The sequence below is a fragment of the Callorhinus ursinus genome, unplaced genomic scaffold, assembly GCF_003265705.2.
Source record: "Callorhinus ursinus isolate GAN/ISIS: 27379988/994484 unplaced genomic scaffold, GSC_fseal_2.0 scaffold50, whole genome shotgun sequence".
Taxonomy (NCBI): Eukaryota; Metazoa; Chordata; class Mammalia; order Carnivora; family Otariidae; genus Callorhinus; species Callorhinus ursinus.
Genome location: NW_027397112.1, coordinates 9,659,124 through 9,675,820, shown reverse-complemented (window position 1 = coordinate 9,675,820; position 16,697 = coordinate 9,659,124). Strand labels below are relative to the sequence as shown.

Here is a 16,697-nt window from a genome sequence, read left to right as displayed (position 1 = left end):
GGGGGGTGGGAGGGATGGGGTGGCTGGGTGATAGACTTTGGGGAGGGTATGTGCTATGGTGAGCGCTGTGAATTGTGCAAGACTGTTGAATCACAGATCTGTACTTCTGAAACAAATAATACAACATATGTTAAGAAAAAAGAAAAAAAAGAAGATAGCAGGAGGGGAAGAATGAAGGGGAGTAAGTCGGAGGGGGAGACGAACCATGAGAGACGATGGACTCTGAAAAACAAACTGAGGGTTCTAGAGGGGAGGAGGTTGGGGGGATGGGTTAGCCTGGTGATGGGTATTAAAGAGGGCACAGTCTGCATGGAGCACTGGGTGTTATGCACAAACAATGAATCATGGAACACTACATCAAGAACTAATGATGTAATGTATGGTGATTAACATAACAATAAAAATTTTTTAAAAAGAGCAGCTTTCTCTCAAAGGAAAAAAAAGAAAAGAAAAAAGGAAAATATCAGCAACAGGCAAAGTTCAGTTAGGAAAGAAGATAAGAGTCTGTAAAGAGAATGAAGATATAGAGAAATTCATATTTAATAAAATATGACTCTGAGAGGACACTATGGGAAGGTGAAAACAAAGCTAACAATGGAAAGAAAAATCAGAGCGGTAGAACACAGAATACATTAGAGAGGATATAAAATTTTGTGGGCTTCCATTTTGAAGATTGGGAATGATACAGATAAAAGGTGTGGTTAGACTGATAATCTTGAGGTAGAAGGCTCATGTCTGTCAAAATGTGATCAAGGTAGCAGACTAGAAAATTGCTCTGTTGCATCTGAAAAGTCATTCCCTTGGCTGGTTACCAGGGGCGGGCGGGGTGGCGGGGGGTGGGGGGAGACGGGATATCAGAAGCTCCACTAGTCCAAGGCATCACAGAAGAAGTCTGAAGCAATTGGGAGAGAACAACCGTTGTGCACATTTCCTCCCAGACACTTGTGCAGAAGACTGGCTAACTCCCCAGATATTATCCTCCCAATGGAAGCACAGCAGTATGGTTCCAAAGGACTAAAAGCAAAAGTTTTCTTTTTCTGGAATTGGACATGATTAGGAGGTCCAAACTGCCTACCTAGAGAGTATCATCCTCCCCACCCCAGCTTTATTGGGATATAATTGATATATAACATTGTGTAAGTTTAAGGTATACAACATGATGATTTGATATACATATGTATCTGAGAATGTTTACCACAATATGGTTAGTTAATACATTCTTCACCTCACATAATTACCATTTTGTTGTTTTTGTTGCTAAACCGCATCTTCAAGCTAGAGGGAAGAGCCATTGTGAAGGAAAGTTTCACACAGCCATCCCACAAGCAGATTGGGAAATGGCTACAGGGGGCAAGGATAAGTGGTGATTCCCACCCTTCTAACCAGGAACTAAAACCAAATCCATTACCAAACAAAACTTGTTAGCTTTGTGTCTTACCCATTTTGGGATAGTCTGGTGTTCCCTTGTCTGTCTCACTGTAGCACTTTATATTATAGCCCTAAGAATAAAAATATCTGTGTGTTAGTTTTCCTGGGACACTGAAAAGAAGTGAGCTTGGAAGACTGCATCTAATTTCATAGCCACCCTTAGGGAAGCCCAAAAAGTATACTGGGTGGTAGTAGCTGCCAAGAAGAGAAGAAACTAAGCCCACCAAATCCCTGAGGCAGGACAGAGAGCCAGTCTGGGTTAAGAAAGAAGCCCTTGGAGAAAAGCCCTGTATGGTTCCATGATATATAATTAAGAAGACTCTGCAAAACCAAGATTTTAATGTTTGCACAAAATTATATTTCAACAGCATTATTTTCCTTATAGATTGTTCTCTCACTCTACCCATATACTGGTGAATGTTTGCATCTGCTGACTCCCAGCTTAAAATTTGATCATCACTGTTTTAGCCAAAAAGCTCTAAGTTTATGTCTTAGCTGGCATTCTTGTCAGGTTTACTTCATTATTTAATCAACAAATGCCATATGGGCATTTTTTATAATATAGGATCATCATTCTTCAGATTTTCAACCATTACCATCTTTTACTTTTTAAAGGTGAGAAGATTGATATGAGTAACCTGGAAACTTTTCTGGGAAATATGGGGATTACGCTCACAGAAGATAAAGGCATGGAACTACAAAACAAGCTTCCAGTCGATGGTAAGCATTAAAAATATCACAGTGGGGGGGAAAAATCACAGTGGCCTTTAAGGAATGTTAAGTATGTGGACTTTTGTAACTAATACTCCCTATTTAAGGAATGTTTCATCCCCCCCACCCTGGCCCCCATCAACAAAATGATTTCACCAAATTGAGAGTTGTTTCCACTCTTAAGTTTTATTCTTGGAAGTGAAATAATATAAATTTTAGAATAAAACATTTAAAAGTCTATGTTTCTGAACTTACGCATGTTTCATTTAAATATCAACACTACTGCCCGAAACTTGCATTTTTCCCTTTCTTACAGACAAAGGAAAGATGTATGTGAACAGATTGATGAAAGAGTTAAAGTCTCTTGAAGGTGAGTAAGAAGTATGATGAAAAGGCAAGTAAAACAAGTCATCAAGCTTTTCTTTTATTTTAAAAAACTCATCCTATTTTATAATTTTCAGGTTATTAATCCAACTGTCCCAACTATCTGTTAAGTCAGTGTTTATTCTTTATATGTTATATATGTGTTCTTATATATTCTTTATATCTATAGATATTCTATATATAGGCATACTGCAGTCACTAAAATGGTTTAAATACAGTAACCCAAAAGCAGTGGTTCCCAAATAAAGCTGTACATCAGAATCACAAGGGGGAAAAGTAAAGCATTCAAATCATTAGGCCCCTTCCCAGTCATATCGATCTTGAATTTCCAGAGATAGTATCTAGAAACATATGTTCTTAAATGTTTCCCAGTGGATTATGATAAAGTAAATTCCATGGATTGGCTGTCTATCTGGCTCAATGGATGGCTGGCTGAATGGATTGGTGGATGGATGGATGGATTTATAATTCTCCATTAATTTAGCAAGTTTGAATTCTTCTGTGCAAACACATGTATAAAGGCTGATTTTAGTCTTTGCCATGACTTACAAATACCCTTAACTACTCACTTTCTTCTCTTAAATATTTTCCTAAAAGTCCTAAAAGAATCCCACAGATCAGGGTTTAGAAATTCCTGACTTAGATACCAAAACCACATTTACTTGAATGGTTTAATTGTTCTTTGCTCTTCATTGTCTATGTAGTACTGATGCCTAGGCATGATCTATAATAACCCACTCTTACAAATATTTTTCATATCCCATCCCTTTCTTTCCTAAGGGGTGAAGGTGTCTCCAAATAAGGTGGACACTTTCTTGAAAAACATGGGAATTGATCTCAAGGAGAAAGAAATCCAGGAACTGAAGGACTGCCTACCAGTTGATGGTGAGAGTTTTGAGTGTCAATAGATCCTTTAGCCAAACTTTGGACTTGAGGCTAGTCTCAGACCTAGAATGACTGAAGATAGGATGTATATGAAAAAAAGAAAAAGAAAGAGTGAGGCCTTTAGCATAGGTACCAAACTGGGCCCAGTGGCTATCACTTGGGAAGGATCACCAAGTGTGCTGCCCCATATAGATGGCAAGAGTCCCTCTTCACAGGAAATGCCAGGGTCTAACAGAGAATACTCAGATTTTAATCTTTGAATCCCTACTGCTAACCCAGCATTAAATAGCAATGACCAACACTACATGGTCCTGACACGTGCAGGGCACTGTTTTAAGCACTTTACATATATTGTCTTATTTAACCTTGCAAACAACTCTACAAGGCAATTTCTATTTTTACTCCCATTTTACATATAAGGAAACTAAGGCACAGAGAAGTCAAGTAGTGTGCCCGAAGTCAGAGAGCTAGTAAGTGGTGGACAGGCAATCTGGCTCCAGAAACTGTCTCTTAGCCACTCTGCTATACTGCCATCAACTACCAGAACTAATAAATTTAAGAAGATATATAGCAGTACTTAATGTAATTAATTAAACTTGGCATATATTAGACTCATGCTAGTAGAACTGAGGAAAATTCATGAGGAAATTTTAAGAGACACCTGTCCCCTTGAGGAAGTAGTAAAGATACAAGATTGATCCGAGTCAATGAATATGGGCTTTTCTAAATCAGTAGTACCTTTCATTCTTTTATTCCATAAACTTTAACTGAATGTTTATGATGTATCAGGCACTGTTCTAGACCTTCGGATCCTTTGCATTAAAAAGAAGTAAGCAGTTTTTCCAGAAATGACTTTTTCTTTGTTTTTTTTAATCCCTTTCATAGCTCTTTTAATCTACCAACCAGTTCAATAAATGCAGATATTTGTCATTGCCTTGTTTTTCTAAGTATTCTGAAACATGAGAAGAGATACAAGCACGATGATTTAAAGTGTGAGACTAATTCTAATATAATTCTTATGGACTACCTTGTATATCTGTGGAATCATTTGAGATAGAATGCAAAACTGTTACAGGGGCCTAGTGGGCCTCCGTGGAGCTGATTAGAGACATACAAAGTAAACGACATGAGGGGATCTGTCCTTTACAGGCACAGAATATTCTCCACTAACAGTTCTTCCTTATCCTGTTCAAAAGTCATAATATAATGGTATTCATATTAATAATAATAATAATAAATGTTATAAAATTATAATAGGATACCAATAAAAGATTATCATAATTGAAAAGATGTAAAAAAGAACAAGCAAGGAAATACTTCCTTATCTGGGAAACTGGAATATGTGTACTGGTTTTAAAGCTAATTCATTCTTTATAATATATTTGCATTTTACTGGAACTTAATTATTAAGTAAACATTTATGGATCATCAATCTTGTGCAGACCCTTAAACCAATTCTGAGGTAATAGTAGGAGTACAAAGTGATGCTTGGTTTCTCACCCTTTGGGGGAATTTACAATCTTAGGATTATTATTACACATAAAATAAGAGTGTGAACATGTTTGAGTGGTGATGGACTGGCACCCTTGACCAAGTTATAAGTGGAGAATGAGTATGTCCGTAGGCAGCTTAAGGTTCCAAACAGAATCTTGCCTATTAGAGCAATAGCATCTTTTAACTACTATCTTAACATTGCAATCTAGTGTTTCTCAAACTTGCAATTTTACAATCTACTAAAAATGTATCCATTGACCTCTAGTAACTTCAGACTTTGAGAAATAGACTAAAGAAATTAAGTGCATCATCTATGAAAAAAGTCTCTCAATTGAGAATAGGTACTGCAAAACAAAAGTTTTGTCATAATACCTGGGAATTTAACTGAATATATCAACATGACGATTATCATGTTGCCAACCTAAGAACAGCCAGGCATGCATACCAGCACTCTGTCCTTTAAAAGAGTCACTTGAGGCGGAGCTGAGAGGACGCGCAGGGGAGGTGACCTCGCAGCAGGTAATAAATCATCATTAATCAAGAGGATGTCTTCAGCACCGGAATCTCCTGCCTTTAAAAACGAGCCACCCAAAGAGAAAGACTTTCAAAACCCAGGGCTCAGAGGGGTTCGCACAACAACTTTATTTTGAGCTGTGAATCCAGAGCTCTTCATTAAACCTAACAAACCTGTAATGGCTTTCGGATTGATAACCCTTTCACTTTGCATGGCGTATATTGGTTATCTACATGCAACACAAGAGAATACAAAGGACCTATACGAGGCTGTTGATAGTGAGGGACACAGTTACATGAGGAGGAGAACATCTAAATGGGATTAATAGTGCTGGATACCGCAGATGGAGCTTTGTAAAGGGCTCTGAAATCTTTGAAGGAAAGACTTTGTGAGTGCATAGGATCAGCTTCTTGTTCTGGAACGTGTTGATGAGGAGAGAAGGTAGCAGTTGCAGCCAGGCCTTGAGGCTGCAGTCCTTACCTCATTCTTCCTCCACAGTGGGAGCTTCTTAATATTGTTCTTTTATTAAGTCCTCGTATCAAAGTGCCAGGAAAATGGAAATCGTTTTGTTAATTATTAAGTTCTATATAATAAAAGTACCCAGTGCTATCAAAAAAAAAAAAAAAAAAAAGAATCACTTGATGCTAAGGTGATCATAAGCCCAAAGGTAAAGTCAGCACTAACAAAATGGAAACATCATTTTTAAACAAAATTTTTAAACTCTCAAAACATTTCAGACCCATGCGTGAAAAGAGTAGCCTAATAAATAGTAGATTGTCTTGAAGGAAAGGAGAATGTTTTAAAACTGACTCATGTATTACGCTGTATGGATTTTGATAGCATAAAATGCAAGAGCTATGTTAAACTTCTAGGAAAAATGTTTTTAAATGGTTGAATTTGGGGTTTCTGTTTCACAATTTTTCTAAAAATCTTTTTGGCGCTTTTTTATCTTAAAGCCAATGGGAAGATTGACTTAAATGTGTTGGTGGATGAAGTTAAAAATATCACAGGTGAGTGAGATGTTAAAATGAGGATTATATTATGTGGTCTTAAAGTTTTATGTGGAACTATATTTTTAACAAATTGTGTTTCCTCCCTCCTTTATTCATTTAACAAATGTTTCCTCAGCACTTAGCCAGGCATTGTTCTAGACAGTTAGGATACATCAGCAAACAGAATAAAGATCATTGCTCCCCTGGAGCTTACATGCTAGCAAGGGAAATAGCAATAAACATATAAATAAGTCATTATAAAGTATGTTAGAAAGTGATAGATGCTATAGAAAACAATGAAAAGTAGACTAAAGGAGATTGGGAGGGGAAAGAGGCACTTGTGGCTTTAAACAGATAATCAGGCCTCCTTGAGAAGGTGACATTTGAGCAAATACTTAAAGGAGGTGAGGGTTTTGTCCATATGGAGACTTCTAGAAAAAGAGTTGTAGGCAGAGGGGACATGGACTAAGACCCCAGGCAGGAGCATGCCTGGACTACTCAAGGAACAGCAAGAAGGCTAATGTAGCTGAGGTTGAATAAGGAAGGAAAAAGGTAATAGGAGATCAGGAGAGAGAGGTGATGGATTCAAGATTAGTCAGGACTGTGAAAGCTCTGCCAGGACTTGGGCTTTTTTCTGACAGAAATGGAAAGCCACTGTAAGTTTTAGACCAGAGGCATGATATGATCTGACCTGTTTTCATTAGATTTTCTCGGATTCTGTGTGGAGAACAGACCCAGGGAGGGGGAGGAGTAGGGAGTAGAGCCCTAAATGGGTTTTTAAAGTAATCCATGTGAGAAATGATGGTGATTCATACCAGGGCAAAGCAATGAAGATGATAAAAAGTAGCTGGACTCTGGGTATATTTTTAAAGGAGTTATTGTGGTGATGAATTTCACTAGACTTATTGTGATGATCATTTCATAATTTAAACCAATATCAAACCATTATGTTGTACACCTGAAACTAAAATAATGTTACATGTCAATTATATCTCAATTTAAAAAAATAATAAAAATAGTCAACAGAGTTTCCTGATGGAAACTAGATAAAGGGAGAAGTCAGGAATGACCCTTGAGATTTTTGTCTTGAATAACTGAAAGGATGGACTTGCCATTGGAGTCTGGAGAAAGTTGCTAGAAATACAAGTTTAGATGGAAGAAAATTAGGAGTTCAGTTTGAGATATTTTAAGATATCAATAGACCCTGAAATAGAGATATCAGCTAAAAAGTTACCAGTCACAACTTCAAGAAGGATATCTTAGCTAAAAATATAAACTTGAAAGCCATAGGCATATAGATGGTATTTAAAGCCGTGAGATTGAATGAATTCACCCAAGGGGTGAATATATATGGAGAAGGAAAGAGAACTAAGAAGTAATCCTGGAGGACTTAAACATTAAATGTTAAAGGAAAAGAGACCAAGAAGAAGTGACCAGTAAAGTAAGTAGAAAACCAAAAGAATATGGTGTCCTGAAAACCAAATAAGTATATTAGGTTGGTTTCGCCCAGACAGAAACCCTGAGACAAGGAGCATGTATACAGGTAGTTTACATGGGAGGTGAGCCCAGGAAACACAGATAGGGGAGTAGGGAAGTGAGACATGAATGAAGGCAGCAAATAAAGTATGTGTTTATCAGGCAAGTTACCAAGAAGGTAACTGAAACTTAATCCCATTGGAGAATATCTGGGAAATGGTATAGAACACAACCTCGGGGGAGTGGGAGAGCTAGGTTATTTTTACACCAACCCCTATCAGTCATTGGTTGAGAAGTGCTCAAGGGGAGGGAGGCAATATTACTCCACTGGCATTTCCAGCCATTGAGCATTAGCGGAGTGAACTCTGGCAACCAAAGAAATCCCTCAGACAAAGAGATACCAGCAATTGAAACTTGGGCTAGCATGCATCGAACTGGTAAGGGTTGAAGAGATATGATCAGGGCATCTATAATATCTGCTACAAGTATCAGCCAGGAGGGCAAATCAACAGTCAAATAGATCAATAAGTCAACTAAGATAAGACCTGAGAAGTGACCATTGCATATAGCCACATTAATGATCTCAAATCACAAAATACCATTAGTGATATCAAAAAGAGAAGTTTCAGGTGATTGAAGGTGGAAAGAAGCCTGACTGTAGTGAGTTTAAGAGAAAATGGGAAAGGAAATCCAAACCAAAAGCACAATGAGATACCACCTCACACCAGTCAGAATGGCTAAAATGAACAACTAAGGAAACAATAGATGTTGATAAGGATGTGGAGGAAGGGGAACCCTCTTATACTCTTGGTGGTAATGTAAACTGGTGCAGCCACCCTGGAAAACAGTATTCAGATTCCTCAAAAAGGTAAAAATAGAGCCACCCTACGACCCAGCAATTGCGCTACTAGGTATTTATCCAAAGGACACAAACATAGTGATTCGGAGAGGTACCTGCACTCCAATGTTTATAGCAGCAATGTCCACAATAGCCAAAATATAGAAAATATGGAAAGAGCCCAGATGTCCATTGTATGTATAAAGAAGATCTGGTGTGTATATATAATATATATATATTATATATATGTATACACACACACACACACACACACACACACACACACACACAATGGAATATTACTCAGCCATCAAAAAGAATGAAATCTTGCCATTTGCAACAATGTGGATGGAACCAGAGGGTATTATGCTAAGCAAAATAAGTCAGGCAGAGAAAGATAAATATCATTATTTCACTCATATATGGAATTTAAGAAACAAAACAGATGAACATAGGGGAGAGAAAGGAAAAACCAAATAGGATAAAAACAGAGAAGGAGGCAAACTGTAAGGGACTCTTAACTCTAAGGAACAAACTGAGGGTTGCTGGAGGGGAGGTGGGAGATGGGGTACTGGTTGATGGGCATTGGGAGGGAACTTGGTGTAATGAGCACTGGGTGTTATATGCAACTGATGAATCACTAAACTCTACCCCTAAAACTAATAATACGGTATATGCTAACTAAATGGAATTTAAATGAAAATTTTTTTAAAAAAGAGAAAATGGGAAGACAGGATTTAGAAACAGTGAATATCTGAGAAATTTTGCTGCAAAGGGGATCAAAGAAGTGGAACAAAGAGGCATGTAAACTGATGAAAGTTGTCAAGAGAAAGCTTTGGGTTTTTTAATTAAAGAGCTAAAAGAATTTTTGACCAAATGGAAGAAGAGGAAGTGGTGATTTAAAAAAAAAAAAAGAAGAAGAAGAAGTGAAGTAGTCAGCAAGAAGAACAGGAAAGTTAATACATCAGCAAAGTGTAGTGTGGTTGCCCAGCAGAATCAAGGACTCACCTGAGGTTCATGATCATCCATTTAAAATGAGAACAGTCAGCACAATACACTTCAACTCTAGTTCAGCTGCCTTGCTGCAGGCACAGAGTAAGCACAAACTTGTATTTAAACAGGAATGAGCTTTTGCCAAGTGAGTATATTGAAAGCAAGGGCAGAGCAATTTCAATCCAATCTTTCGCAAAACTTAAATACACTTACCACTCTCTTTGTTCACCATTGCTTTTTACTTTTACTCTTTTTTGGGTTCAGTTTCATTCTTCTTGAAGTACATCCCTCTTGGTCATTTCAACAAGGGTTAGTCTTTGAAAATATCTTTTATTTTACACTCAGCCTTGAGTCATTCTTTGACTATGTCTACACTTGTAGATTATCATTCTACCTTAGAACTCTGAAGGGTGCTGCTAGTATCTCTGAGGAGTGTAATGACACTGGTTCCACAAGGTTGAAAAACTGAAACTGGATTCATCTATTGCTACGGTAAGGAACTTCATCTGACATTTCAGTCTCTCTCTCTCCCCCCTCCCACCTCCCACCCACTGGCAGAGTTTGATATGGAACCAGCTATCCAGAGAGAAATGTGGTCTAGAGTCCTGGCCTCAGCATCACAAAGCAGAGTTTAGAAGGGTGGAATTGGAGCTGAGAGGTAATCATTAAATCACTGAAATAGTCTACCTTCTTGGCTGTTCTGCTGTGGACCCTTCTACACATATTTGAACTTAACTTCCATATAACAACAAAACAACTCTGTGTTCCCTTCATACAAATGAAGATGTCCCCTTTCTCTCCCCAGAATGAGGAGAAGCAAAGTTCCAACAGTCTATCTGTGGGAGACAGTCATACTATCTCTGGGCTATGTTAGTTCTCAAATTTAGTTACAGTCCCATCTGAATATTCTGTAACCTGAAGACCAACTTGTAAGGTTAACCTATAATAAACTTGTAATTAAATTTAAAAGGGGAAAAAAGGAGAAAGAAGAAAATACACACGAATATAGACAGAAAGATGATAGATTCATATACACACAGTTTTCTGGCCTCTCTTTATGCTGTTAAAAGTCAGCTATAAGGGGCGCCTGGGTGGCTCAGTTGGTTAAGAGACTGCCTTCGGCTCGGGTCATGATCCTGGAGTCCCAGGATTGAGTCCCACATCGGGCTCCCTGCTTGGCAGGGAGTCTGCTTCTCCCTCTGAACCCTCTTCCCTCTCGTGCTCTCTATCTCTCATTCTCTCTCTCTCAAATAAATAAATAAAATCTTTAAAAAAAAAAAGTCAGCTATAAGTCTTCATTGTTTAGAATTACTCTCTTTTTCTCTTGTTACTCTTAAGATTATCTCTATCTTTGAAATTCTCATTCTCATGTGGCCAAGTGTAGACTTGTTTTCATTTTTCCTGCTTGGAACTTGTGATTCCTGAAATTGAACATTTATGCCTCTCACCAAGTTTTGGAAACTCTCAGAGCTCATGTTTCAACTATTGCCTTTTCTCTTTTTTTCTCTTTTCTCACTTTTGGAAACTCCTAGTTCATGTATGTTGAACCTTCTCATTTTGCTCTTCATATCTTTCTTTTCATATTTTCCCTATTTTTATGTTTTTGTCTTTTCTTAAACCTCTCTTCCAGTTCACTGTCTCTACAACTGTGTCTTGTGCTATTTGTCTGTTGGGATTTTAATTGCAATAACTATATTTTTATTTCTAGATATTGTTTTTAATTCTTTTCCAGATTAGCCCATTCTTTTCCCTGATTTCTTGTTCTTACGGTTTCTATACTTTCTTTTCAGCAGATTTTTAAAAATGTGATTTCAAATCTATCCCCTATCTGATATGCCCAGCTTACAGTGTAAATCATGTAAATATTAATTTACTCAAGGCGAAAGTTTTTACAGAGAGCCAGCTTTTATTATCATTTTTAAAACTAGTCCCATAATTCAGGTAAAAGAAGAAGAGGAAGGGGAAGAGGGCAGGGAGGCCCAGAGGAAGGGAATGAGAAGAGGGAAGAAGAACAAGAGGAAAAAAAGAGAGAAAAGAACACAGATGTTATATTTGTGGTTGAATTGTTAGCCATCAAACACAGCTAAATCACTAAGAAATTATATAATCCCTGCTTTACTTATTATATATGGTATCATCTTATCATTGAAGATATCCTCTTAGGTTAAAAGAATTTCTGACTCCCCCCCGACCACCACCTTGATTCTGAATAGCTAAACAAGGCTTCATTATGCCTAGTTCATCCTCACAACCCTACCTGGGAAGGATGTTTCCTTACGTATATGTATTTCTTTCTAAAGGAGAGAAGATTCCTATTGAGGACCTGAAAAATGTTCTGAAAGACATGGGAGTAAAGATCACAAACAAGGAACATAAGAAGCTTCTGAAAACTCTGCCAGTTTCCGGTAAGCATTGAAGTTCTACTTCACCGATATCTAAAAGCTTACTCATTCAACATTTATTAAAGATCTGTTGTGTGCATGGCACTATCCTAAACTCTGGGAGAACAGGGACCATGTCTGCAGTGACCATGTCTCCTCAAGTCCTCAAAACTACACAGAAGGTTTCTTTTCAGGTTTTGTATTAGAAATTCTAGGGGTGCCTGTGTGGCTCAGTTGTTAAGTGTCTGCCTTCAGCTCAGGTCATGATCCCAGGGTCCTGGGATCGAGGCCCGCATCAGGCTCCCTGCTCCGGAGAAGCCTGCTTCTCCCTCTCCCACTCCCCCTGCTTGTGTTCCCTCTCTCGCCGTGTCTCTCTCTGTCAAATAAATAAATAAAATCTAAAAAAAAAAAAAAAAGAAAGAAAGAAAAAGAAATTCTGCTGTTTGGGGCATCTGAGTAGCTCAGTCAGTTAAGCGGCCGACTCTTGGTTTTAGCTCAGGTCATGATCTCGGGGTCCTGGGATCGAGCCCCAAGTCAGGCTCCACACTCAGAGGGGAGTCTGCTTGAGGATTCTCTTTTCTCCCTCTCCCTCTGCCCCTCCCCCTACTCATGTGCTCTCTCTCTCTCTAAAATAAATAAATCTTACTTTAAAAAAAAAGAAATTCTACTGTTTGAAACATTTTATGTCAATTTAAAATATTTTTTTAAAAGACTCAATCCTAGCATTTTAAAAAATCCTGTTCTTATCGTTTAAATTTTGGTCCGGGAGCTGGGACCTCTTCAGTCAGAGGTCACATGATAGGACAATTTCTTTTGTCCCTTTCAGGGAAATCTAAAGTCTAAGCTAGAAGAAGATGAAAGGGCAGAAGGGCAGGAAAGCTGAACAAAGAAAAGATGAAGTAAAACTGGGAAGGAGAAAATGAGAAGAAGAAAAAAAAAGAAGATAGCAGAAGGGGAAGAATGAAGGGAGGGAAATCGGAGGGGGAGACGAACCATGAGAGACGATGGACTCTGAAAAACAAGCTGAGGGTTCTAGAGGGGAGGGGGTGGGGGATGGGTTGGCCTGGTGATGGGTATTCAAGGGGGCACGTGCTGCGTGGAGCGCTGGGTGTTACATGAAAACAATGAATCGTGGAACACTACATCCAGAACTAATGATGTAATGTGTGGTGATTAACATCACATAATAATAAAAAAAAGAAAGAAAGAAAAAGAAAAAGCTGTGTGTATTTCAGCAAACCAGCCACACAATAGCCTTGTGTTCTGTCCAGGGATAGTCACGACACTGAGTTTTCTGAATATGTCTCATTTCATTGAGAATGAATTGTGATAAACTTCTGAATTTCCCCTTTCTGAAAGTAAACACTTTAATTTCTATGAATCGTCAAAAACTCAACAATGTTTTATCTTACAGCTGATAGAAAGGTGTTTGAGAAAGCATTACTGGAGGGTGTGAAATCTTTCAAAGGTGAGTAAGAAAAAGGATAAGGACAAGAAAATCTGAGATTCTTATAACTGTTTTTTCTGATTATGTAAATAATAAGGAAATTACGTATGCATTTATTCAACAAATACCCAAGTCTCTACTGTCTGTTGGGTATTTGAGAAAAATCTGGAATATATAAAGTAGCATACAGAAAAAAAAATGCAATTACCCATAATCCCAGGTAATATTACCTTTTTTTATTACAGTTCTCTGTATTCTTTTTTTCTGTGTATATGTGTATTTAGATAATTAAACTCTTACTGTATATTTTATGTATCCTATATTTAATCCTAAAATTTTATTTTATTCTTTTAAAGATTTTATTTATTTATTTATTTATTTGAGAGAGAGAGAGAGAGAGAGCACGAGAGGGGGGAGGGGCAGAGGGAGAAGCAGACTCCCTGCCGAGCAGGGAGCCTGATGCAGGACTCGATCCCGGGACCCCAGGATCATGACCCAAGCCGAAGGCAGTCGCCCAACCAACTGAGCCACCCAGGCACCCCAATCCTAAAATTTTACTGTAAGAATTCCACCATGTCATTCTTTATAAACACCATTTTTAATGACTCTATCATCAGGTTGTATTTATAGTTTACTTAGTCGTTCCTTTCTTATTGAACACTTAGCTTGTCTCCAATGTTTTGCTCTTATATATCTGTGATCTTTGTCCGACTTTAAGCCATTTTCTAAGGATAAATTCTTCTGGTAAATCCAGTAAATCTTAACATGTTTAAGGCTGTGATATATATATATATATATAAGTGGATAAAAGTACTGGTTCCCATTATGCCCTGGCCACAATAAATTATTTTCACATTTTTTTATCCTTGCCAATTTGATAAATGAAAAATGGAATCTAATTAGTGTTGAATTTTTCGTTATCAGTGAAGTTAAAACTATTTTTGTATCATTGTCTTTCAGTCTTTTAATTATTTGTTCCTGCCTTTTGCCCATTATCCTATCAGAATCCAAGCTTTTTCCTATTAATCTGAATGACCTCTTTATAAATTAAAGATATTAACACAATTGTCATAGCTACAGAAAATATTTTCCCCGTTGGTTATTTACATTTTTACTTTATTATGTTGTATTTTTTACAACAGTTTATTGAAATGTAATTTACATAACATGCAATTCACCCATTTAAAGTGTACTGGTTTTTAGTGTATTAATACAGTTGCATAACCATCATTACAATCAATTTAGAACATTTTCATCACCCCAAAAAGATACTGTACCCATTAGGCATCACTCCCCATTCCCATACAACTTGCTGTAAAGAGCTTCTTTTTACTTTCATTTCTAGGTAGGGTTGATGGCCTGCATTTTTCATCTGTGACATCCTTATTTACTTTTTCCTGTTCTTATTAAGGAGGAAGGGTTAGTGTCAGTGACCTAAAAAATGTTCTATGGAATACTGGGTTCAGACTTGAAGAAAAGGAAATCCAGGACCTGCAGAGCCACCTACCAGTTATTGGTGAGCATTTTAAGATTCCTTTATTCTGGGACACCTGGGTGCCTTAGTCAATAGAACATGCAACTCTTGATCTCAGGGTCATGAGTTCAAGCCCCATGTTGGGTGTGGAGCCTACTAGATAGATAGATAGATAGATAGATAGATAGATAGATAGATACAGATCGGTACTTTTATCCTGTAGACAATGACTAGTCTACTCTGAAAACACTGAGGAAACACATGCTGGGGAAAGAAAAACCAGGGGCAGAAATAAAATTTAGAGGCTGCTGCCAAGGTCCAGATGATAAGGGTCTTTATGAAGGAACTGTACTGGTGATAAAGGGGTAGGGCTGATGGGATGTGGTTGGTGAAAGGGAGAGAGATGTTAGAAGTGTGAAGCAGAGGTTCATAGTTTGTATGATTGACACACACACACAGGGGTGAGGGTAGGGGAGAAACAAAAAGGAGCAGAATGAAGACAAAAATGTTTAGAACAGGGGCGCCTGGGTCGCTCAGTCAGTTAAGCGTCTGACTCTTGGTTTTGGCTCAGGTCATGATCTCAGGGTCCTGGGATCAAGCCCCACAGCAGGCTCCCTATTCAGCAGGAAGTCTGCTTCTCCCTCTTCCTCTGACCCTTCCCCCTCCTGCTCTCTCTCTCTCTCAGATGAATAACTTTTATTTTTTAATTTTTTCCCTTTTTTTAACTTATTTTTTAATATTTTTTATTTAAACTCAAATAATTAACATATAATGTATTATTGGTTTCAGAAGTAGAGATCAGTGATTCATCACTCTTATATAATACCCAATGCTCATTATATCACGTGCCCGCCTTAATATCTATTACCTAATTACCCTATCCCTCCATATCCCTCCCCTCCAGCACCCCTCAGTATGTTTTCTGTGATTAAGAGTCTCTTAATTGGGGGGAGCGGAGCAAGATGGCGGAGAAGTAGGAGACCTAGATTTCGTCTGGTCTCAGGAATTCAGCTGGATAGGGATCAAACCATTCTGAACACCTACGAACTCAATAGGAGATCAAAGAAAAGAATACCAACAACTCTCTGAACAGAAAAGCAATCACTTTCTGGAAGGTAGGACGTGCAGAGAAGTGAATCCGAGGTGATATTCGGGAGGATAGACAGTGGGGGCGGGGGCCTCCGTCGGCCGCTTCTGGCAAGTGATAGAGACGTGGAGCACAAAGTCGGAACTTTAGAAGTCGGCTCTGGTGGCTAAGCGGGGGATGGAACCCTCGTGGGACAGTGTGGTCTCAGGACCCTCGGGGTCACAGAAAGACCGGGGGTGCCTGAGTGTGGCAGAGCTCCCAGGTATCGGAGCATGGAAGCTGGCTGCAGAGACGGAGCCGAGGCGCGGGCTCTCAGCTCGGGGTTGCCATAAACTGTGATCCGTGGCACAGTCAGTCCCCTGCTCCTCCAGCAGGGACCCAACAAGCGGCAGATCAGGGAGACTCCCCTTCCTCCCCCAGGAGGAGTGGCGTGGGAGTGCATGGCAGGGATCTGCTGGCTTTGGAGACTCCACACAGGATCAGGTGCCAGAGATAGAAACGCTCGGTCACAGGCCGGGTGAGCATGGAGTGCAGCCAGAGACCAGGGAGACGGGAGTGACTGACTGCTTTTCTCTGTGGGCGCACTGAGGAGC

At 38.7% G+C, this 16,697-nt stretch overlaps 1 protein-coding gene and 1 pseudogene across 7 annotated transcripts in view; both read left to right on the top strand.

The window, feature by feature from the left end:
- Nucleotides 1-16,697, top strand: part of EFCAB3 (EF-hand calcium binding domain 3) — a 306,183-nt gene that overhangs the window by 211,086 nt on the left and 78,400 nt on the right. For 6 of the 7 annotated variants that reach the window (XM_073883095.1, XM_073883094.1, XM_073883093.1 and 3 more), the window contains 7 exons: nt 2,044-2,148; nt 2,456-2,509; nt 3,304-3,408; nt 6,373-6,426; nt 12,016-12,120; nt 13,511-13,564; nt 14,955-15,059. In XM_073883095.1, coding sequence (XP_073739196.1) covers nt 2,044-2,148; nt 2,456-2,509; nt 3,304-3,408; nt 6,373-6,426; nt 12,016-12,120; nt 13,511-13,564; nt 14,955-15,059 — 582 coding nt within the window. Of the gene's footprint in view, nt 1-2,043; nt 2,149-2,455; nt 2,510-3,303; nt 3,409-6,372; nt 6,427-12,015; nt 12,121-13,510; nt 13,565-14,954; nt 15,060-16,697 lie in introns of those variants that run through there. The other variant, XM_073883097.1, reaches the window with a different exon arrangement.
- LOC112837657 (small integral membrane protein 8-like) lies at nt 5,398-5,856 on the top strand (annotated as a pseudogene).